Source organism: Trachurus trachurus (assembly GCF_905171665.1).
Source record: "Trachurus trachurus genome assembly, chromosome: 2".
Lineage (NCBI taxonomy): Eukaryota > Metazoa > Chordata > Actinopteri > Carangiformes > Carangidae > Trachurus > Trachurus trachurus.
The window spans coordinates 4,576,284-4,600,727 of NC_139914.1; the positions used below are offsets into that span (position 1 = coordinate 4,576,284).

At 44.0% G+C, this 24,444-nt stretch overlaps 2 protein-coding genes across 2 annotated transcripts in view; both read right to left on the bottom strand.

Moving 5' to 3' along the window:
• pspc1 (paraspeckle component 1) overlaps nt 1–24,444 on the bottom strand; it is a 188,878-nt gene that overhangs the window by 64,223 nt on the left and 100,211 nt on the right. The window lies entirely within an intron of this gene.
• Nucleotides 5,662–16,683, bottom strand: rnd3a (Rho family GTPase 3a). Its single transcript, XM_083989509.1, has 5 exons — nt 16,351–16,683; nt 15,979–16,066; nt 8,681–8,790; nt 6,525–6,659; nt 5,662–6,335 (listed from the first exon to the last, which is right to left on the bottom strand). Exons 1-5 carry the CDS (start codon nt 16,498–16,500, stop codon nt 6,087–6,089), a joined length of 732 nt encoding a protein of 243 aa, XP_083845635.1. The 5' UTR covers nt 16,501–16,683; the 3' UTR covers nt 5,662–6,086.

The window sequence follows — 24,444 nt, forward strand, 5'->3', positions numbered from 1 at the left end:
AGCAATTGTACGTCTTAATCAAGATGAAAGAAGAGCTATTCACTCCTACAAAGATGATGATGAATAGTGTCCTCTCTCTCTCTCTCTCTAGCTGTGCCTGTTGGTGCAGAGAGATTAAGAAATGTGTTTGTGTGGAGAGCAGGAAAAAGGTTTTAATATTGAAACTATTTGTCAAAACTGTCCACTGGGAGAATCATGAGTTGTGGTTTAAAATGGTATTTGGATAGTTTACAGTTTTCGGCCTTGGCATATGAATCATAGTCAAATAAGGAGTCAAACTGTTTTTGTTTTTTGTTTTTTTGTTCATGCTGCTGTGATTCACTTATATCTGGGAAATTAAGAAAAATATCCAATGAGACATCTGGTAGGAGTCTCCCAGCTCCATCTCAAAACAGACAGTTTGTCACCTGTCGGATTAATGACATGGCAGACAGGTGCAAACAAAAGAAAATGACGACGGGATTCGCTAATCTCTTTCCCTCAAACAATTTCTGTCTTTTGGGACGGAGCTGCCAAAGGCCACAATGGAGCTCAACCTTTTCACTCGCAGCAGATAGGAGTGGCTGCTTGTCACATTTCTCTCACATAAATGCCAACACTGCCTGTGCGCGTGAGTCATGGTGGCGTCGGTCTATTTGTCAGCGGGTTTGCAATGGAAGGATTTATGTTAAACAACACCATGAGTCTGCACAGCAAAGCCACTGGCTCTGTGAAGCCACACTAAGGCTACGTCCACACCAATTGGCTGGAAATGTAAAAATAGAATATAAAAATAAATAAAAAACTATATTAGAACAAATATGTTTTATCTCTGTATAGGAAACAATCTCCATCCACACTAACACACCTCAAAACACACATACATGACCAATCATACACACTGGGCGTCGCCGAATTCAGTAGGATCCACTCCATTTTGTGGCAAACTGTCCAATAACTACTGTAGTATATTTTTATTTCTGGACCAAAGTGGTTGATCAGCTGACATTGCCATCCCTAAGAGCCATGCTAATAGCACACACACATAGGCCTACACACTCTTTGCATTTGACCAGCTGCAAATCATAAGAACACGGCCTTGGGAGGACGATGGAAATGACTCGCAGCACATCTGCAATCAATGGATTAGCTCACTTCACCTCCTGTACAGCACTTATACAACATGTCTGGGTAAAATGAGGCGCTGTGGGACCCTGACAGCTCAGGACAGGACAGGGCGGACTGAAGACTCACTAAAGAGCGATTTTCTGCCAGTTCGGTCCACCCATTTGTAGTGTGCAAGGGCTGTCGTTGTTCTCCGGCGCTCTGCTTTAAGTGGGATTCTTGACTTATTACAGTAACTGGGTCAGGCTGAATACCATTACAATCTGAACCCAGCTGTAGAATTAGGCTTAAATGGTGGTGTTGTTGCTCCCTGTGAGGGTCTGTGTTGATCCACCACTGCTATTACAGTGACTCAGTGCTTCACAGTGTAAACATACATGAAGGAGCAGCTGCACGCGCTGAAACCATAGCATGTGAGCTGCTCTGTGTCTTCTTGCTGCTTCTTTGCATTTGCAGGAAAATATTCCTTAATGCCCTATTTCTTTTCTACATGGTCAGTGTTGTAGAAATTGTTTGGAGATTAAGTGTCGTAATTCGGTTTGCGGTTTCCCCTTCTCTCTTCCCCTGCTTCATTCCACCCCGGTGAAGTTATTCCCCCTCGTTTCCCACAATGCATTTGAGCACGCCTCAGAGAACTTGCTTGAAAAATCACCATTCAAAGTTGGTGTCATGTATGTTATTGTCAGACAAGTACGGGTGCAGCAATGGCAAGAAAGTAGGTTTTTCCACCCGGGAAAAAAGAAAAAAGAAAAAAAAAAGTTGGATTCTTCCCTCAAAAGCCTCAACATGTCCTGGAGACATTACATACTGTTTTATGAGGCTACACAGTCTGGGTGGAGAAAGTATTGGATGATCTACATCGTGTAGAGCAGACTACTCCCTTATGCGCCTGGTGAATAATATAGACACAAAAGCGACTCTGGATAGAAAAGCGCCTCTGTTTGATACTGAAGGACTGACACATTATAACAGCTGCTGCTATAATGTTGTTAAACTGCACTAATCGCGTCACTTAAACAGCATGAACGCACAACAAAACAACACAACACATCTGAGGAATGTCATGACACCACTCTTGTAGCTTTATGAAGCTAACAAGATATCCATGTTTAAGTTGAGCTATTATTCTTGAGGACAAATTGATTTTTGGATATAAGTTGTTACAATTACACTCAAATTTTATATAAATGAGTGTTCCTTTCCCCCCATGCAGCCATAAAAGGCACAGTTGTGCGTCTTTCATCTGACATTTATTTTTCACCTGGCAGCCCTGTTTTCCTGCCCATGACAACCTAATACATCTCAGGCCGTACGTATGTGATGAAGTCACCGCGTGATATATAGGCTCGCTGTGTGAGAAAAAGCAGTTTGCATGCTCAGCAACACCCGGGGGAATTTACCGTGGCCTGTTCTGTACAACGCCGTCTGCTTCCAGTGATACTGTAGCTTTTCAGGCTGAGGAGACAGTGTGGCCTGACTCACAGAGAGCTTTTTGTTCCATTCAGCCGCTACAAAATCTGCTTTTCACTGAGATGTCAAGGACTCAAGTCCAGCTTGTTTTTTTCTGAAAGGAGGCTGCTGTCACACTGAAGAGCCGCGAGTTAACACTGTTGAGTAAATGCCCAAGTAGTTTATCCCATTTAGAGTGGTAGTCGCAGTAATTCCTTTTCTTTCCGCTTTTTAAACATTTTTTCTGTTCAGTGCCGCTAGTTTGACCCCATTCTTCATCACGGGTTTTTTTTTTAAAGTCACGTTAGCAACATTAGATCTAAAGGAAGCATGTTAGATATATTCTAACGACAAAATTAGGTGCCTTACTCTCTTTTAAAGCAGATTTAACCTGAGAAATTAAATTTCCTGCAAACTGAGTTCAGTCGACTGTTGTTTTCTGGCTTTGTATCATATCATCAACAATCTCATCAGGCTCAATCACTAATCTGCACATGAGGGACAGAGATCAGCAGAGGATTTACAGTATTGTTGCCAATACCCGCCCATATTTTCCCCACAACACCCTCACATCTCTTTTCTATTTCAATGGGTCATTGAAAACAATAAACCAAGCTGTCAGGAAAGAGTTAAGAGTTTGGGTTAAACCACCAAAGCCCCTATTAAAACCACCACATACGTGGTTTCTAAGAAATCTGACCCCGGGCATGTCTGAAAAACAGCGTCACGTTTCAGCAGCGGGGCTTTGTTACACACCAGGAAACAAACAGGACTTTAAATAGGCCACACCTGCCGGCTCACAGGTGTTTCCTCTGCCCTCATCAGTTATATTTAAGGCGCTTACCTCATGAAAGGACGTATACCTCATACAAATGACCACCAGTTATCTCAGGTCAAATACATATCACCTCGAATTCTGAGTTAGCACTGATTTAATAGCTTCATTTTAGTGCAGTATGTGAATGTGAAACAGCCTTTCCATCTGTTAATTTGATTCAGTGTTGCTGTGGCTTCATAGAAACTATTTAAATTCCTTCAGGGTTTTTAATATGTCCAGTTTCAACACAAAAAAATCCGACACCTGTGTAGTTTTTTCCGTCAACAGTGCAATTTTCCAGGAATCCAGTTGTTTATATGACAGGTGCTTTAAATCTATATCAGATGTTTTTACCTGCTTTGACCTACATCTGATTCCTGTGTTTACACAAGCTGCCTTTTGTTTGTGATTGAAACATGTAGGAGTGGTGGACAGACACAGCCTCACACAGTCACGATTACCATCTCTTAAAGAGGAGAAATAATAAGTCAAGCCACTCCTTTCCACATGAATCAACTTTGTGGTGAGCAATGAAGGGAAAAATACTGGAAATACCTCATTCATACCTGTCAATATTTGTAATAGCAGCACCCTGAAATCAAGCAAAACCACCTGTCACATCCTTTTCTCACTCAATGAACAGAAAACTCAGGTCTCTTCAATTCCATTTGCATTTATTCTAAAGGGAAAATATATAATTCAATAAATATTGTAGCAACAACATTGGCAAAGACGTTTTTTGAAGGTGACATCAACATTCAAGAAAACATGATCATGTACATGGGGAGGAGACATCAGATTAGAAAATGAAGGTAAGAGTTGAGGCCTCGGCTGTGACAGCGCTGGCATTTCAACAACTGAAATGAGGGGGGGGGGGGGGGGGGGGGGGGGGGGGGGTGGGGGTTGAAATTACAATAAAAAGTGCATCAATACTTTTTGATATTTTAACAGCTTCTTAATTGCACTGCCATTAGAGGAAAACCACAAATTCAATAACAGTACGTTTTTGACACTTGTCATTTACGTTGTTTGACATTTCAAATACTGAATGTAGAAGGTTTTTTTTTTTTTAAATCAAGTTTGAGCTCAGGCCCAGTGACACCAGAAAGCGACACAGCCTCATTATTCATCTCTCTGCACAATGAAACTACTGCCTGGCTAACGCTAGTCACATACAACGGCCCCTTGAGCTTATGTCTATTTGTACAGTTAACTCCGTCCTAACATTTTGAGGAAACAGCCAACACATTTGCTGAGTGTTAACTCGCTAGTTTGGTTGCTAAGAGTCGATAAATATGCTACAATAACTTCCTCTGTCACGACTCTACCGATGTTCAATGGTGCAAATTGAGTGAAGACACCATTTCCCCTTGGAATGAATTCATCCTGCTGTGAATTTTTTTGCTGTTTGAACGCTGGCGTGACATGGCCTCCTCCTCTGTGAAGCTGTTACCCAACAACAGTCAGAAGAGGGAAAACACTTGCGGGAAATGCAAAAAGCAGAGAGCTGTGATGCTTTCAAGAGCCTAATAAACAAGCTTTAATTGTTGCTTTCAATTACACTGCCTCTCTAAAGTGCGGTGGGAAAGTGAGTCACAGTTCAAACCGGCTGTCAGACTGTCAGCGCGTCCTCATTTAATGCAATTAGCCAAATTTTCACTTGCGAGGTGTTGGTCAATTAAAGCCCTTAGGCCCATTACGGGGTGTTTAAACGTGTTATGTGAGTTATTTGTGTTTTCTAATTTCACAGTGGTGCTAGACATTAGTGATGTAGTATTTGTTTATCACATGGACTGAAGGTATTGTTAAACCCTAGAGGAGTCCATGAATCTGATAGTGTGGAGAGCAGTTAGGATAATCTGTCTTCTGAGGGTCTTTTCTGTGGAAACGGGCGCACAGTGGCTGTCTGACCGGTGCAGGCGTGTAGGTTGACACTCAAACAGCTCGGTTACGATTGATGCTTCTGTTTAGGATCAGCTGTTCATGGTAGAAAAATCATCAGGATGAAGCTAAAAGAAAACAACAATGACGTTACACACCAATGACTTCACATTATACCGACAACATATCAAAGACGGGGGGGGGGGGGACATACAGCGTCAGGTTTCCTCTGCACAGGACTAAGAAACTCCTCTAATCTCCTCTGCACACAGACTAACAGTTACAGGAGCAGGGCTGAGAGCCAATCAGTTCCTAACACAGTGAAGTTGTTAAATCAGCCCATCGAGCAAAAAAAAGTCTTTGATCCAGCACAAACAACAACAAGCAGCTCCTCCTTTTTTCTTTCCCCCCCCCCCCATCTAGTTCAGCAAAACCTCCATTGTCCACTTTGGCTCTCATTCATTCATTTGCTCGCAAGATCAACGGCTTCCTTTACAAACGAGTGTCTCCTAATGACATCACTCCTCTTGCTCATTTCCTGTTGGTTGCGGAAAGCCTCGACCACGTCCGCCTCGTCCTCCCAGAGGAAACGGGTCAGGTGGCCCCACTGACGGATCGCTTCCTTGTCTGAACGGGCGGGGAGCCACATGGGTTGGGACGCTACTACGCATTGAGTTTTCATTGGTGCAGAATATTCCAGTAACATGTACATGAATTGAAGCTTAGAAAACCCCTGTCCAGACGCATCAGGGGTCTTGAGCATGCAGGAAAGAGCGCTGCCCCGTAGTTTCCTGCTCGCACCGTGCTCTGTCCTCATTCTCCTCGGTCTCATCAGTCACATGACCGAGCAGCTTTTGGCTTTGTCCTTCCGCAGGTCCGAGGCCACGGCCGCCAGGTCGGGCCGGCCGGGCATGTGTGAAATCCTCTTGGTGGCGCGCGCGGCCTTGCTGCGCTTGACGTTTTTGTTGTTCTTGTTGATGCAAGCCAGCGTGGCCACGTGGAAAATGTCTCTGACGCTGTTCTCCGACTGCTGGGCCGAGCACTCGATGTAGGGCGCCGAGATCTGCTTGGCCATGCTGGAACCCTGAGGAGGGGAAGACGCCAAATATGGTCAACACCGGAAGAAAAGACTTTATCACGTGCTCGCGTCAACAATGACGGAAGGATTTTGGCTCTGAGGGATCATTTAAACATGGCTTAATGCAGAGTACAATGAGTTATTCATCAGAGATTAGTCACAAAACTGCATTCAAATACAAAAAAAAATCTGTACCTGGTCGTAAGAGACGGGCGTCTGTCTGTGGTTGGAGAGCTCCACCAGCGTGCTCAGGTCAGTGCGCAAGTCGGATTTACATCCAACCAACAGCATCTTTGTGTTGGGACAAAACTCCTGGATCTCTCCTTTCCACTGTGGAGAAAAAAAACAAAAGCTTTTAAAATCACGCGTCAATCCCCCTCAACTCACTGAGAGAACGGGGAAACGATCCGTCAGCGCTGCTATAACAAGGTGCCGTTTAAGAAAAAAACATCAAGATATAGTAACAATTTTCCCAATGGGTTGCAAATAAACATAAAGCAATCAGAGCCGTGTGTTTAGAAAAGGATGATTGAACTGTTGAAGTATGTGTTAGATATACACATCCAGAACCAGCAGGCACGAGATCCCAGGAGTCCCACTCCCCCATCACCCACCCTTTTAAGTACAAAGGTTAAAGCTGCCATTTCCTGGAGCCCCTCACACTTTGAACCCTGGAAAAGGAACAACAAATAATCCCCGTGTTTCCTCCCTGACAACAATAAATGCACTGTGATCAATGGTTTTTCTCCAGGGGCTTTAAACCGAGGCTAAAGTGCCTCAGGGCTGACTGGCTGGCCGTCGGCCGGCTGATTGGCCGGCTGACTGGCTGTCTGGCTGTCTGGGGCTGGCTGGTCAGCGGATCAAGTTCATCGACATCCAAAGAGGAAGTTGTTTTGTTGAAATGTGTCCATCACTCTCCGTCTGCACAAACAACCACCTGACTGTACCAGAGCTAATTCAGTCGTGACACCGTTTAGGAAAAGCCTCACCCAGGTTCATATGTTCCTACTCGCTGCTAATGATAGATCCATTTCCGGTGTGCAAAGACATGTACAAGAGGTTTATGATTTAGACCTACAATGTGGCTGCAAATGGGGCCATAACTTCCATTAATGCTAGACACATTAATAATAAATAAGCCTGGGGACCTTGAACCTAGAAGTCTTGATCTGGTCCTGCGCTCAGAGGAAGTCTCAACACTAAGGAGATTTCTCTAACATCCTGTACTGGCAATAGAAGTCGGTATGTCTGGAGCCATGATGGGTCCTGGACCTGGATCTGAGTTAAGCTGAGTCCTATTTAATTTAAGGCAGTTTTTTTAAAGAAGACTAAACAAGCTGCATTATTTAGTCATGTTCCATCTCGGTGTGACTCTGCAGACCAGACTGTGTGAAGGCAGAGCGGTGCAGCTGCTGATCCGACCCGGCTTTGACTGATATTCAAAGGTTTGAGCTGCCAGAAGAATGAACCCGGGTCTGACCTGGACCACCAAAGACGTGCGCTGCTGCCCTCCTGATCTGTGGGCAAACAAGACCTTCCTCTGGACTTTCTCCCCGTGTTGACTCTCTCACTGATGTAAAACCAGACCGTGGGGAACGTCTACCAACCAACTTCTGCCCCGATTCAGATCAGGCGAACTGAGTGCACTTTTAAAAAAGCACCATAGGTCTAATTGGGACCGGAGTGGCTCCTATTCTCACAGGTCTTATGTAGGTCTGCGTGTCAATGCACTTGAGCTTTATCAGCTTTCACATAGTTAACTGGTCTTAAGCTTTTACTTTAAAGCTAATGTGATTGGTTTTGTAGCTTTCATCAAAGCAGCTTTGAAAAAAAATCATGAAAACAGGAAGTTCCTTTCAAAAGAAGAGCACACATAGTAGAAAACAATGCTTTGACTTTGGTTAGCAACCTCATGTCTCCAACCCGTCATCTGTCTGACGCTCCCTGACCTGCCTCATGTTCAGTACACGCTCTGACATGTGGTCGTCGGCCGTAGCCACAGTCATCAGACATGTGAGTAACTGCTGCTTCACCAACACCTCAGTGGGGCTTTAAAGCAGCGCAGAGTGTTACTTCCTTCTCCTCAGCCGCTCCGAGGGTTTAACCCAGCGACCTTGCAGTCACACCACGGCTTTACAACCTCACATCACAAGATCTGACCAAGGCTGGAGGAAAAATAAACGCCTTAAACTTTTGATCCTGTTTAATGCAAATATCCTTCTGTCAGCACATTACACAGAATCAAAGTCTTTAAAGTGGAGGAGTGTTTTCGAGTTTAGAGGGTAAGATCTCCACTAAGTACAAATCAAAGGCTTGATGATGAATCAATGAGGCCGTGAAGAGGAACAAACCTTTTTCAGAACGCTGTCGAGTGTTTCAGGGCGGCTGATGTCGAAACAGATGAGCACGGCGTCCGAGTCTGGGTAGGAGAGAGGCCTCACGTTGTCGTAGTACGGAGATCCTGCAACACAAGGAAGGAAAAGCACAAAAACATTCAGATTCAATTGGGTTGCTCTTTGAAGCTGTTACACAAGAACACGGAGCAGCAGCACACACCCAGGTTTACGCAACCAGTGTGACCCCTAGTTCCAGTTCATCCGTGTAAATTGATGCAGGAATCACTGGAACCGCGTCCCCCTTGTGACCATGCAATGAGCTTCAGGACACATCTGAAGAACCGGCGGCGGAGGAATTATCCAGATTCAATTTGCCATTTTCTAAAGAGGAAAAGCTTGGCATCCGTGCTTCGGAACAGAAAATTGAACAATTTGTGTCACAAGTCTGATTTAGCAGAGGATGTCCAATTTAAACCTGCTCTGTAGACAAAGGGAGGAGGGCCTTTACATTTTCCCAAATCAATCTATTTGAGCACAGGAGAAACATTTGTTGCATGGCTGCTCTTTGCACATACATGCAGATGTAAAAAAAATACCTATATTCAAATGAAGAGCAACAACCATACAGGGCCAAATGATTGGTTTGCATTGCAAAAGAATTCCTGACAGTCTCTTATGACATGATTGCAGCTCAGCCATAATCCATGGCAACCAGGCGGGAGAAAAAACAACAACAAATATGCCGCATCAGTAGAAAAAATGTGCTGACTACGACGAGATCACTTGTTGAAGAAATCCTCTCCGGAGAACTTCAGAGCGAGGAAATGACTCCACTCCCTCCTCCTCCTCCTCCTCTAAAATTGGAACCATGTGTAAGAGGGAGACGCCCATCTCTCACCACCACGTTCAAGCATCTCCGGACAGGAAGGGCAAAGGAGGGGGAGGAGGGGGGAGGACGAAGGAGGGGGGAGGGAGGAGGTGGCGTCATGTCAAGGTGAGTCAAGATCACATGACGACGAGCAAGAAGAGCTGACCACACACAACCCGCCTGCCAAAGAATCTGGAGAATTTTGTTTTTGGGTAAATGAAGGCTTCCATGGGAGGTCCTCTCCAAACACTGTGGTGGAGAAAAGCCAGGAATGTGCCGTCACACACACACACACACACACACACTTGGAGATCGAGTGTTCCTAATCTAAACAGTCTGGGTGAGAGACGACACCGTTTAAACAAGCCACGCTTCCTTCCAGGCCCGGGCCTCAATAAGCAGAGCGCGACTCCGCCTGATGTGAGCACATGCACAATCTGAACTGTATCTACATCCATGATCAAAAAAAGAAAAAAAAAAGGTACATAACATGTGTTTAGCTCTGCCTGATAACAGAAAAATGATACAAGAACAGGATAGGATGCAGGATTGTTGAGTAACTGTTGAATGGGTTGTCTAGATTGCAGCTAATTTGTGTTTTAATGCTTAAAAAAAACTGAAAGATGCCAGGAAGTACATGGAATAAATTGTTTTAAGGTCTTGATTGAAATATAATGTGTTTCAGATGGGAAAGCTGCAGACTGCACGACCACTTTCTGCTTTTCTACTCCCTGAGAATCTCTCGGCGAGGTGACGGCACCTCAACATTAAAGAGCGGCGGCCGTCGACACAGGACAGGAAGTGCAAGGCGAGCAGGAATGCGGGATCCCCCCCACAGGAATTTATTTTACCGTTTTTCATGGTTGTCTTGCAATCAATCACAACCACATTGCATTGTTGGAAGTTTTTTCCCCCCACTTTTTTTTTCCAGCCCTTGCTGCCTGGTACCAATCAGTGGAAAAATAAGACCGTGCGACTGACGGGATAAGCTGTAAAGTTGGTTGACATTTTGGAGACACACACACACACACTGAGTAGAGTGTGTGCGGGTTTTTTTTTTTTGTTGACACATCTCCAGAAGTGTTTGCACATATTCCGATGAATTTACCTGGAGGTTTTAAGTATTTATAGCTGCAAATCCTCCAGAGTAAATCCTCGCAAACCGTCCCAGGCTTCACAACATAAACAGGAAAACAGAAGCAGATACACACACACACACACACACTTCATGTTGGAGTGTGTGCGTGTGTGTGTGCAGCTCTCATTGCTTTCCAGGACCTGCTATTTACAGCGGAGTTGTAATTTGCATTAGGGGCCTGCGACTGGGACCAAACTCTGCTTTGAGGTCATCTTCCTGCCGACTGGAAAGATAAGAGGAAATCCCACAGCTAACACACGTACACACACATTCATTAACACACACAGACACACACAAAGACCTGGTGACCGTCATCTAATTAGCTCCTGTCATTGTTCTCCCACAGGATCTCTAAATCTGGAAGGAAGACACACACCCTGTGTCCTTTAAACACACACACACACACACACACACTCCTACAGCCCCTCTTTCCTTCGTTTAAACACATCCCCTCTTGTGCAAATGAACACCATTGTGCACAGTGACACAGGAGGATACAGTACAACGTGAGACAATAGCAAACTTCCACTGTGGTCTCCAAATGAATGAAAAACCTTTTTTTTTTTTTTTTTCCATGACCGAGTAGAAGAAACTCTTCCAAGATGTAAAAATGTTCTTCCTTCCTGAGTTTTTTTTCTGCTTTCCACAACAGCTGGGATAAAAAGCACCACTTAATGTAATAAATATACATGAAACATGGTGGAACATCTATTCATGCAGTGTGACTCATTATTCAAATTCCCAGATGTTTCCGGCGACTTCCATCAAAAGAAAATGAAAGAAAAAAACCTATCCCATGATGTTCAAGTCAGACGACTCACGTTCGCACAACGACGGTGAAATTAAACACTTTTATGTCCCACCACCAACACACATGAGGCGGGCCAGCTGCAAGCGACAGCCTGGAGGTACGGCCAACAGGTCTGCAGGCCTGCTGCTTTACTGCATAGCTGACATAACTGAGCCGAAGGGTGCTACGCATGTGTGTGTGTGTGTGTGTGTGTGTGTGTGTGTGTGTGTGTGTGTGGAGAGGCGTAAAGCCTGCAGAGACACCTGTGGAAACAACAGACAGACAGCGACAGGCTCGTCCAGGCGTCCTTTCACCATCCAGCTACAATATAAAACCCTCCCAGCAGCCAGACGCATTCACCACTAAACAGAGCAGCTTCAACTGAACCGTTATCAGCTGTAGTTGCTGTGGTTACTGAGGGATCTGCTGCTTCCTCTGCCATCTCTGAACAGGCAACACTGGCAACACAGTATGACTGTACAATACACTGATGGGTTAGTTATAATACATTGATATAGTTTAGTAAGAACTGGACAGTTTTCAATAATCAAAGTCCCATCTTGCCCATAACTGTTTTACTTTGATACAGATATGTTTTTAAATGTTATTAGTTAGACCAACAACTATTCACATCTCACTTCTTCACATCCTGAAGTGTGCAAACTGAAAACACCTGAACAACCAGAACAAGCCAGCTATCCATTTATAACCACAACGTACAACTCAGCATTGCAACTAGTTAAGGCTGAACGAGTTGGGAAATAAATCTAATTGCGATTTTTTTTTACCAATATTGAGATTGCGATTAAATATGCAATTCCGTTATTATCTCATAGCGTGGTGAATGTGCAGGTCACAACTTGTCCACCAGAGCGTTTTGGAGTTGTTGGATTGTGTATTTGATGAGTTTGATGAGGGAAACAAAGAAATCCCATTAGCCTCCGTAGCGTAGCTCTGAGCAGCTCGCGGCTCTGCTCCGCCGTTCTAAAAATAGCTTGCACCGATAATTAAAGGTGACAAACCTACTGCTATGACTATAGGGATTATGGCAATGGGCCAATTTGCCAAAATGTTGAACTATCCCTTTAAGAGACACAAGCAATAACTGTTCTACATTATAGCCAACACAACAATCGAGTCATTAAACATAAATTGGTCTTCCCTGTAGGATTTGTTAAACTTACAGGCTTGTATTAATTATCATGACAACATAACAAGAACTAGTACAAAAAAACATGGATGACCTTCAAACAGGAAGTGGAGCTGGTAATGGTCAGCTTGGTTTTAATTTCACACCAGGTCCTTCCATGACATTAGCAGGACAGGAAGCCTATTAATCTCACTGTCCCTTCAGTTCACACGCTGTATTTGCCACCGCGCCGCTGCCGCCGCTGCTGCTCGGCCAATTCCACTGTGATTCAATTTCCCCTTTAGAAGCGAGGTAGAGCTTTGGTGAAACCACGCCACTTGTCTCTCGCTCGGCTGAAGGATCTGGGGCCTGCTGGGTACAATAGGGGTCTTTGTGGAGGAGGAAGTAGGAACCTTTAGTCTGAGGAATGCCAGACATGCGGCTCCAATTCGCTGAGCCCAGAAATGTGATCCAATGCAACAATGGCTGCCGACGGAGGAATGAAGGGGGCACAGTGTGTGTGTGTGTGTGTGTGTGTGTGTGAATGTGAGCAGCAGAGGAGCTTACAGCGAGCATGAAAAAGTCTCATAACTAAGCTGTCCAGCGTTATACAGGGGAGGGAGGCAGCACATGCAACATGCTCTGGAGACCAACAGAAGGAAATGATAATGTGGGGCCGCTCCAGCCAAACTGTCATTATGCATCTTCCTTTTAAACTCCCTTTATCTGAATTTCTTCCTGTTTTTCAAAGTAGGTCATCTTTTCATGTGCAGAGGTGGCAGCTGTTCAATAAACACACACAAAAACACTTTCTTTTTTTCCCCCCACAAGGTTCCACAGGAATAAAATGTTATCAAATGAGATCCACGGGGTTCAACGCACGTCTCCTGAGTTTCAGAGGTTCCTGTGTTTTTTTCTTTTTCTGATGAGATTGCTATTGGAGCTTGTGTTTGTCCTAGCTTTGGGAAATTTCCTAAGAGAGTTGGAGCGAACATCCTCGATTGATTCCTGCAGCAGGATAGGAAGAACACTGAGCCAATTCCAGTAGAACAAGACGTGCAGCAGGGAGAGGAGTGTTGCTGTTGCTGTTTTAGCGTCTTTTAGCTCATTGTTTTGGTTTTACAATGTGCAGCTTTTATGCTTTTTACCTGCTGTTGCTTTTTGTTGCACTGTAATTTTGATTTGTTCTGTCAAAGATGTAACCTTTGGCACTGGGAGACTGTGATTGGTGGTATTTGCTTGCAGCCCAACCTTGGAGCCTTCTGCTCCGAGGTGCAACTTTTCTCATTTCGACTGTGGAAAATGAGAGGAGGCCTGAGGCACGCCGGCCCCCCCGAGCCGAGCTGCTCTGTTTACCTCTGTTGGCTTCCTATCCTCATGTTTGACTCTCAAACAAACACCTATACAGCCCATTCAGACAGTCAGACAACGGTGAACCGCCGCTTCCTCTGCCGGTGAATCAAGCATCAAAGGGCTGCGGCCTCGGCCCCCAGCGGACCCCACCCCTCAGGCTGTGGGAGGCAGAAGCCAGCACAGACAGACAAGCAGGGTGTGGGCCGGGGAAAGGGAGGGGGAGGGGGGAGGGGGGAGACAAATGGAAAGCAACACAACTGGCAGGCATTTACCTTAATGACCCGAATTACTCTCATCATCAACCTCCCTTTTAAACACACACACCAGGCTGCCCATTAAAGCCAGTCATCACCGCAGAACAAAGACCACCACAGTGTGTGTAGGTGTGTGTTTGTCATGAGGAGGAGGAGGTGGAGGAGAAGGGGGGGGGGGCGCGGCAGTCTACCGTTTGTCTTCATCACCGCATCCTGGTCTTTGTCTGAGTGCATGCTGGGGTCACACAAACACAAACACACACAAACAGACACACACCTCTGCAGCAGCACACCTCCAGCAGATAAAGCCGATGGGCGTCTCTATAAAGAGAGCGGTCAAGCCTAAAGCTGTATCAATCAGTCACTGGGTGTGTGTGTGTGTGTGAATGCTGGCTGGGTGGGGGTTAGGATTGAAGTTGTGTGTGTGTGTGTGTGTGTGTGTGTGCGTGGGGGTCTTGGCTCTATCTCTCAGACTCAACTGATCTAATAGGAACCGCGTCCCACCACCCCAGGCCCCCCCTTGCTGTTTTATGAAGCTGAAAGAAAAAGAGAAATGGCTCCAGGCGACCGGCCAACACTGTGCAATAAAACATAATTCTCACTCTGGCCGACTTTCATTTCTTCCAATTTCCACTTCGACAACACACACACACACACACACACACTGTAGGGGTGGAGGAATTTGAAATCTGAGCTGGTTGTTTTGCTTGCTTGCAGTGTTACTCAGCTTGGAAATGAGTATTAACTGCTGATGCATTTATTTTCGTTTTATTCTCAAAGGAGAAAAGAAAAGAAAAAAAAAAGGATATCAAACTTGAAGATGCTGCTTTCTGTTTTCGCTCCAGCTGTGGCTAACATCTGTGTCAAATGAGAATTTGTAAACCGACTGTGTAGTTATTTTGCTCCGTGCGGATTCTCCAACTTCGAGAAAACTCACTCACTAACTCAGGAATGCCAGGAGGCCAGAGACCCGCAACAGCTGGCTGTGCGCTCGTCCCCGCCCATCGCACACACACACACACACACACACACAACATACGCCTCACTCACGCCTGACTGCTGTGCTATTCACTGCTGAGGCATTGATGGATGGGAAAGTGGGTTTGTTTACTTACACGCACACACAGAGACACACACACAGTGGGGACGCAGCAGCTGGTTTGGACCCACAGTCCAACCACCAGGCGATAAAGCCACAGTACACATGTTGCACAACAACAAAAACTCCCCCGAAACAGCAAGTTGTGTTCTTCTCCAGATGTATGAATAAGCGCCCAGCACTCTGCACGGTCATCATACAGTATTTCCTGTTTCTGGTTTGGCCTCGCTCAGCTGGGGAAGAACCCAACATGAAATCCATCGCACTGATGCGTTAGGAAAATAATACTGGACATTTCCATGTAGGCAACAAAAAAAAAAAGCAGTGGGTGCCTGATAATCTGAGGGGGGGCTTGTAAGAGCAGCGACTCCAGGATTAACCCAGCTTTATTGATTAAAATGGGTCAGAGAATAATTTCATTTATCAAAAATACAACTAGATCTCTTCATATGATGGTTTTTACCTCCTTAAAGTTAACAATTATCCAGTTTGACATGAATCTTATCAGCTGTTTGCATGTCCTCTGAGGGCCACAGAGGAGTGGGGGGTTGTGTTTCTGTGTGTGTGTGTGAGAGCTGCATGTCTGGACACGTCTGGACATTTCAGCACAACTGATTAGGTCTAATACACACACACACATGCACAAACACACGACAGGAGTGGTGATGGACAGGGTGATTACCTGAGGTGTCCCACAGGCTGAGCTCGATCCTCTGCGTGTCAATCTCGAAACTGGCTGTGTAGTTTTCAAACACTGTGGGGACATAGCTCTGCAGGGAAGGAGGACAGAGGACATTAGGGAGCAAGAATTATGGGAAATGAAGTGTTTGCATATTAGTTTGCTATTTAAAAATTAAGCCTATGTGCTATTAATGTACATAAGCTTTTAATACATAGGCATGCATCATATAGAAAGACAGTCCATGTCTATTACTACAGCATCTACCCGTCTGACACAGAAAGCACAAGGTGATATGTTGTCATGTGACTGTGTGTTATTAAAACCAGGTTAATTAGCGTCATGTTAATCAGTGTGAGGCGTTCAGGGTCTCACCTCAGGGAAACAGTCCTTGGCGAACACGTGAAGCAGCGCAGTCTTCCCGCACTGGCTGTCCCCCACCACCACTATCTTGCACTTCACACTCTGACTGGGCTCCATGCCGGATTTCAGAGATAATTTCTGACACGAGCGTCTCTCCTTCATTGATTTAAAACCGGGGTAATGTATGGAAAAAAAAGAAAGAAAGAAAGAAAAAAAGAAAAACAAAACGCGAGTGAAATCCTTTGCAAAAAGTGGAGTGAGTCTGTGAAAAAAATGTCGAGATGCGGTCGTGGTTTCTCTCCTGTCCGTCCAAGCCTGACTCTGTCCGCCTCCCTTGGTGTCTCCGCCTGCTCTGAGCCGGTAAATGCCATTTGCCTGTATTTATAATGTCGCAAGAGCCAATGGCAGCCTCCTCCCTCCTCCTCTTCCTCCTCCTCCTCCTCCTCCTGCTGCTGCTGCTGCTGCTGCTGCTGCCGGGATGATGAGGCTCTTCCCTCCTGCGAGCCTCCACACCGGGGCTCGGCTTCCAGGATGGCGCCCCCTGTGGACCCTACAACTTCTATCAATATTCAAAACAATAGCAAAATAGTACAGAAGAAAGTTAAATAAAAACACACATTCATTATTTTGCTTGTGGCTTCCGGTTTGTGAAGCAGTGACATAATAAAACCAAAACAAACAAAAACAAAAACACCATAATATACAGCAGGGTTAGCAGGCCTCACCATGAAGCCTGCTGTAGTTAGTTAGCTTTATTTACAACTTAACTGCTCTTAAGCATGTAAGTTGTAAATGCACATGTGTTAAAACAACAATAAAGTGTAAAAAAATGAATAAATAAATACTACCGGTATATAAGAAGAAAAAAAAACAATGCTGTGTTTCAATGAAAGGACAGAGAATAAAATACTAAAATAAATCCTATTCTAAATAAATACAACTATTCTCTATTTATATTCTCTAATTATCCCCCAAACTAGGTTAATTTTTGTTTGATCGCACTGGAGACTACACAACTAAATCAAACACCTCAAAGGTTTTTAATTGGGGCATCTTCCCCCATCTCACATAGAGTAGATTAGAAGTAAATGTAGAATAAAGAATAGCCTGCATGGTAAGAAATATAACATAAAAACATCTATTTTACTTGTATGTTGTTACTATTACAATAAAACACTATATGTTTCTTAAACATTCAGATATTTTTTGCAACATTTATATTATTTCAGTTTAAAAATTATAACAGAAATGGAAATCCTTGATATTTAGAGCACCCAAATACTGTGAAGCAAAGTGCAGAGTGTATACTGACATCCTTTTGTGTTAAAAAAAAAACTATAACCAGCAATCATCAGTTTTCAGTCGTTGCTGCTGCTGATGACGAGTCGGTGCAGCATTAAAAAGCTTTCTACTGTGGCAGAGCACAGCAACGGTCGTGTTGAGGCTCTTCTCACTAACTCACCTTATTGTCTTCATTCTTTATATTGTACACACTGGCTCACTCTCAGGCTGCTGAATAGTGAGCACGGTATCGATCGAGTCACATACATAATGTGTTTTTCCTTCTATACAACTAAATGAACCCAGTAGTGGATGCTATTTTTTTTCTACCAGGGAGCAACATAAGTAGTTTCAAGTGAGGATTCCCTTATTATCTGTGAGTAATACGTGTCGTCTTTGTACACAGCCAGAGAAAACACATTATCTTTTCACAGAGAAAAGGCTAAAATGGAAACTAAATTTCCCCACAGAGTTGATAATGCACCACCCTCACCTTTTTTTTTTCTTCCCCCCCCCATCTTTTTCCGAGTGTGAACAGGAGCCCTTATTAAAGGCCTCATCTCTCAGCCTTCAGGCTACATCCCCAACTCAGCATCAGCACTAATTTTTTTTACAAAAAAAAAAAAAAGGGAAAACAACAGCGTTCTGCATCAGCTCTCCCCTCTGCGACAGAGCCGTTGGACGCTCGCTGTAGCTCTCGCTGGCAGCGTTTTTACAGTGAGACAGCTCCACCCTGCAGGCTGTGTGGTGGGAGTCCCGTCTGTTGAGTGGGAGCTCTGCCTCCGGGACACAACGCTGCCAGGAGAGAAGGGACGGGGGGATTTTACACACTCCAGCTCTGCTATCTGTGCAGCTATCTCCCATATGCATTTGACCTCATTCAAATTCTGGCTGAAACTAGACTGTGCAGTTTTTACCTGCATGTTATTTTGTGCTTTTTTTTTTTTTACCTTTGCATATTCAGTGATTGCTTTCTAAACAGACTAATCTGATATTCTTTCTCTTATCTTAATGTCCAAATAAACCCAGCCACCCAGCTGACGGAGACTGAGACTGAAGGGGAGAGGAGACAGACATAACCACATTAACTGAGGTGTTTACACATTATGCCTGTGCCCTTCCCCAGTTTTATTCAGGCTGCCTACGTGTGTGTGTGTGTGTGTGTGTGTGCTCTGCTATAGCCTGCAGCGCTGACAGTCTCACTCGGGTGCAGCCAGCACATTTAGGCCAGAGTGAGACTGTGCAGACTGACATCATCCTGAAACATCTTCAGAGGAAAATTCCACCCATTTACATCTATGATACTATTAGTCTGTAATGTCTGATTCATGCAGGGCATTCATTTTTAGATTCCCTACATTTCCCAAAATGCATTGCAGCTAAAACAAAAAAAACGAGAAGGAGGACAAATCTGCTCAAAAAACCACTTTAGGGAATTAGAGGGTAAAGATAAAGCTTATAGGTCAATATGTCATGTATTTGCAATGCATTCTGGTCTATCTACCTCCTTTTCAGTAGGTTCAATAGAAACAAGGGGCAAGATGGACACACGCAGTCCGTCCACATCAAACGGGGTCTTTCTGCTACTGGCGTTGGCAGACAAGTACAGTTGGCCCAACACTGTACACAGCTCCCAGAATAGAAATGAGGGTGCCACCTGTTTCTGGTCACATGGTGCTGTCAATATCCTGTAGGTCCATGTGGACATGCTAACACAACCCCCCCTCCTCCCACATCACATGAGCTTCACACTTTCATTGTATTGACATTTTCATTTTCATTATAGGCTCCTTAAGAGGCTTTTCACGGGGAGCAAAGTGAATAATCCTATAGAGGAAATAATGTGGGTCAACATACACAGCAGAGTAGAGCAGAGCAGCCTGGCTTCATCTGACGGATGATGATGATGATGGTGTGAAACATCGATGAAGTGAAATACTGTATATGCCTCCTTTGGGATTCTCTGCAGCGTGTTTGAAGCTACCTATTATCTCCACTACCTGTCATATATGATATAATAACATAATGCAGAAGTGCCAGTGGAAACTAATGGATTCCTCTTATAGACAAGAGCTGTACATGAATACATTATAATTATGAGATGAATACCAGATGACCTTGCTCTCTGTTTCTCATTTTTAACATTGCTGTTTGGCGTAAGAGTAAATGTAGTAAAGAACGACATTAAAGCAGCATCAGATATTTCTACAGCAATAAATAATCTGAATTATTCACGCTGAAAAATACCTCAGAGCAGCAAAACTGTAGTTTCCTGTGATAAATTCACATTTCGTGTGCTTTGTACAGCTTCTATCTGTGATAGCACAGTTCAGGTCTGGGTCACGCACCGGTGCACACAATTCCTCCTCTCTCTGTGTGTGTGTGTGGGAGCGATGGCGCACCACAACAGAAGGGGGTTTTGCCATATTGCTGCAAAAAATTCTTTTAGGCAGCTGCACGGATTAAAAAACAGTACCGGTAAAAAAAAAAAAAGGAGTTTCTCATTCACCAAACAGGTCAGATGATGATGATGAAGAGTGAGTCACAAACAAGGCAGAATCTGACCCAGGTCTGAGGTGGTTTGGTTTCAGCCAGCAGGCGAGCAGAGCTGGAGGTGTGTGACGAGTCTAGGTCACTGGGTCTCTCTCTCTCTCTGTCTCTCTCTCTGCCCGGACAGCACGTTGCCCCACAGTTATCTCTGTCGACGTGCATTCAATCAGCGGGGCACTGACATTTACTGCTTGGGCAAATACAGCATACATTCACTTGTTTCGGCTGCAGAGAGAGAGGGGTTTTCCTCGACGGTTAGTCACCGGCCGCGACTGGGAAATTAAGGGCAGATTCAAGGAAAAACAGCAATGTCTGCATCTGCTTTGTTTTTGATTAAGAGAAATAAAGGTCCAGGTTATCTAACATGGAAGGATGGGAATTAGAAACATATGCAATCCACTTTCAAATCACTTTGCATCCACATAGTCTTTAAATAACGCTTTAACTGCATCGTCCGTCTGCCGGGTTAAAGGCCTCAGTAAAATCTTCAAAGTCCTTCTGTAAAGTAAAATACATCTTGCTGAACAAGAGATGTCAGGGAGCGGTGTGACCTCTCTCGGTGCTCGGCCTAACTACCTCGGCTCTCGGCTCTCGGCTCTTGATCTCTGGCTGACAGCAGCAGGAGGCTTCGCTCTCAAAGTGCTCCAGTTTCAGAACAAGCAGAGATGTTATTTCACACCAGCTGGGCCGCCGAGTGACCCTCAATGACACATGTTAGTGTGTGTTTTTTCACATGTGTGTGTCAATACTCCACATGTAGGATGGAAAGTAAATGTTTGCGGATAAAAAGATGATTTATCTGATTTAGTCGTCCCAAAACAAGATCATACAAGAGATTTTACAGCTCTGGAAAAAATTAAGAGACCACTTTCACAAATGTTTCTTAAAAGCATCTATACATGCATGACAGTCATTCTTTTCTTTTCTTTTTTAAATACCAACACAAACACAACTCATTCTACTTAATGAGACACTGATGAGGTCATCACCTGAACCACATCTGGTTTTATAGGAAGGTTATAAATAAAAAGCACTGCTGGGATTAAACATTGACATTATCCCACAAAAACTGATTTATAAACTCTTCCTGAGTTAAAATATTCTTGCTGTGTTGTTTAGGAATAAATATGAACACGTTTTCTTTGCATTATTATTATTCAAGTTCTGAAAAGACTTGATATTTTTTGTTATATAGACTAGTTTAGTCATTTTCAGCCAATAAAAGCTCTAAATGACAATGTGTTTATTTCAATTTTGGGAGAAATGTTGTCGGTAGTTGATAGAATAATAATTAAAAAAAAAATGTAATTTAATTTTACTCAAACACATACCTATAAATAGTAAAACCAGAGAAACTGATCATTTTGGGAGTGGTCTCTTAATTTTTTCCAGAGTTGTATGAACATGATGTATAAAGCTGAAGCTACTGCAGGAAAATGTGGTCAGAGGATGTGGAGATGAAGTAGCCTGCAGTGTGGATCCACAGTAAGATAAATATAAGATAAGAGCATAATGTGTTGAATGTCAGATCACATACAGTACTGTACCTGAGCAGGATGTGTACTGCTGCTGCAGCATGATCCAGTGGTAGAGAAACAGCAGCCAATCCTCTGTCTGTAAACAATATAAAGTAAATATGAATCCACAATATACTACTGTATGAGACCAGTACATCATGATGCTGTGCACCACCAGGGGATGAAATGACTTCCTACAAGCAACAATAAAAAGTCAGCAGAGTGTGAATGCTGCCTCCAGGTAAACACACCTGCTCCCTGTGAGCCTTTTAATTAGTTTGCTGCGCTCTCATTGGCTGCCGCTCCTCCTGCCCGGCTCCTACGGTGCTACGCCGATGGATAACAAGACTGGACGTATTTACAGGAATGAATTCCTTATGACGGTTGTTTGTTTTGTTTTTATTCGAGGGTTTACACTAAGTATTAAAACTTCTCTTTATTATTTCTTTTTCCAAATGACATCACTGGACTCTCCTGGATTTCACTGTAATAATCCTCCTGTCGTTCTGACATCAGTGTTTCTCTGATATCATGATGGACACGTGGCTATATTTAGAGTTATCACTGCTGTGTAATAGTGACATCACCGTTACTATGAACACTATATCGTTTCATCTATCTGGTAAATCAGGAATAATATAAAAGGAATGTGGGTCGGAGCATCGTGAACATCTCTGAAAAACACAGCTGGGAACATTTCCAACATTCCTCTGAGCTTCAGAAATGTCTTGAGCAACAGTTTTTCTTTCCAGAAAGGCTGTGAGTTCATCATCCTGCATCCTCTCTCATCGCCTCGTGACAGAGACACTTCCAAGCAGAGAGAAAATCAACATGAACATCTGCTGATTAGTGATTACTTCGTTAACTCGGCTGTGTCTGATATAGATTTCATGATACTCCTTTAAAGGGATAGTTCACCCAAAATTCTAATTTCACTCATTATCTACTCACCCTCATGTGGACTAAGGGCTGGGAGAAGTTTCAGAGTCCCCGTTCCTTCTCTGAGTTACAGGGGGTCTCGGCGTAGCACTGCATGTCCATATAATGGTTGTGAATGGTGCTCACTTTTCTTCATCCAAAAAGACACACCAAAAAACATCCAAATACCTCCATAGTGCTCGTCTGTAATGTCCCTCTTGTATTGAAGCCCCGACATGAGAAACTGTTCCGCCGGTCAGTGCAAATCACGCAAGATTTGCACTGACACAGGAAGAGCAGTGAACTAAGACACTGGGAGCTTCTGCTACAAACAAGCTTAAAACATAGACTTATTTAATTTTTTTCGGAACAATTTCTCATGTTGGGGCTTCAATACAAGAGGGACATTACAGACGAGCAGCATGGAGGTATTTGGATGTTTTTTGGTGTGTCTTTTTGGACAAAGAAAAGTGAGCTCCATTCGCAAACCATCATATGGACATGCACTGCTACGCCGAGACCCCCTGTAACTCAGAGAAGGCACGGAGGACTCTGAAACTTCTCCCAGCCCTTAGTCGACATGAGGCTGAGTAGATAATGAGTGAAATTAGAATTTTGGGTGAACTATCCCTTTAATTTCCATTGCCAGCCATTATGAGTAACTAATCCAAGGGCCGTGCTGTCCAAACATTTCATGGGAGTACACAGCTTTACCAAATACAGTACGTCGTGCACTCTATGAGTCAGCGGCTGTTATTCCAGATAGATTACATCAGATCAAATGCTAGAGTTTAATAGGTGGACTGCCAACAGTGCAGTCTCACTCCACTTGTAAAATTTACAGGAAAACAAAGAGAGTCATTCTTACATCTCGGGGGTTTCTAGTGCATGAAACAGTGGTAACTGACTGGAACCCCCTAATGAACCCTAATAAGCCTCAGCTCCCTCCCCTCTCCCCTTGGCTCCATCCTACAAACACATGACATTTACTTTTAATAAACCATTAGCTTCATATCCTCTGCTGGACCTACTGTAGGGCGCCGGCGAGGGCACATGCAGCGCACACACACACTGCGACGGTCGTGCACACACAGTAGAGTACAGTAAAGTCTGCTAAGTGTCGCCCATCAGTCATTAGGTCCGTTCAGGCTCGGCTACACACACTGATGTAATGAGGCACAGTGAATGTGTGCAGTCTGTGTGTATGTTTAATAGATTGAGGGATGAATCATTCCTGCGATGACCTGGTTCTTCAGGGAAGTTTGAGCATAAGTGTGTATGTGTATGTGTGTGTGTGTGTTCCTTCTGTGTGCACATTTGGGGGTTAATGGCGCATGAAATGATGTCTTCATTAGCATCTCCTCAAGATAAAACCACATGATGGGACAATAATCATATCTGTCAGTTACATGACAGGAACAAAGGATTCAATGACAACGCTGGAAAAAAGATCATTAAAAAATGTTGTATCTGTTTTTAATTAGACCTGAACTGATCAGATTGATCCACAGCTACATGCACACACTGTAGGATTAGCATTAACATCTTCACCCATCCTTATTGTAATTGTGAATCTGTTAAAGGCTATCCCACCAAAAAACATCCAAATACCTCCATAGTGCTCGTCTGTAATGTCCCTCTTGTATTGAAGCCCCAACATGAGAAATTGTTCCGAAAAAAATTAAATAAGTATATGTTTTAAGCTTGTTTGTAGCGGAAACTCCCAGCACTGCTCTTCCTGGTCCGTCCAAATCTCGCGTGATTTGCACAGACACCGAGTTCACGGCTCCGCAAATCGCGCGAGATTCTGGCAGAGCAACACTGGGAGCTTCCGCTACAA

Coding starts and splice junctions, on each gene's coding strand:
- rnd3a (XM_083989509.1), bottom strand. CDS start 16,500: ATGAAGGAGAGACGCTCGTGTCAGAAATTATCTCTGAAATCCGGCATG. Junction 8,791..15,978: donor CAGCCTGTGGGACACCTCAG/GTAATCACCCTG, acceptor CTTGTGTTGCAG/GATCTCCGTACTACGACAAC. Junction 6,336..6,524: donor CGCCCGTCTCTTACGACCAG/GTACAGATTTTT, acceptor TCCCCTCCTCAG/GGTTCCAGCATGGCCAAGCA.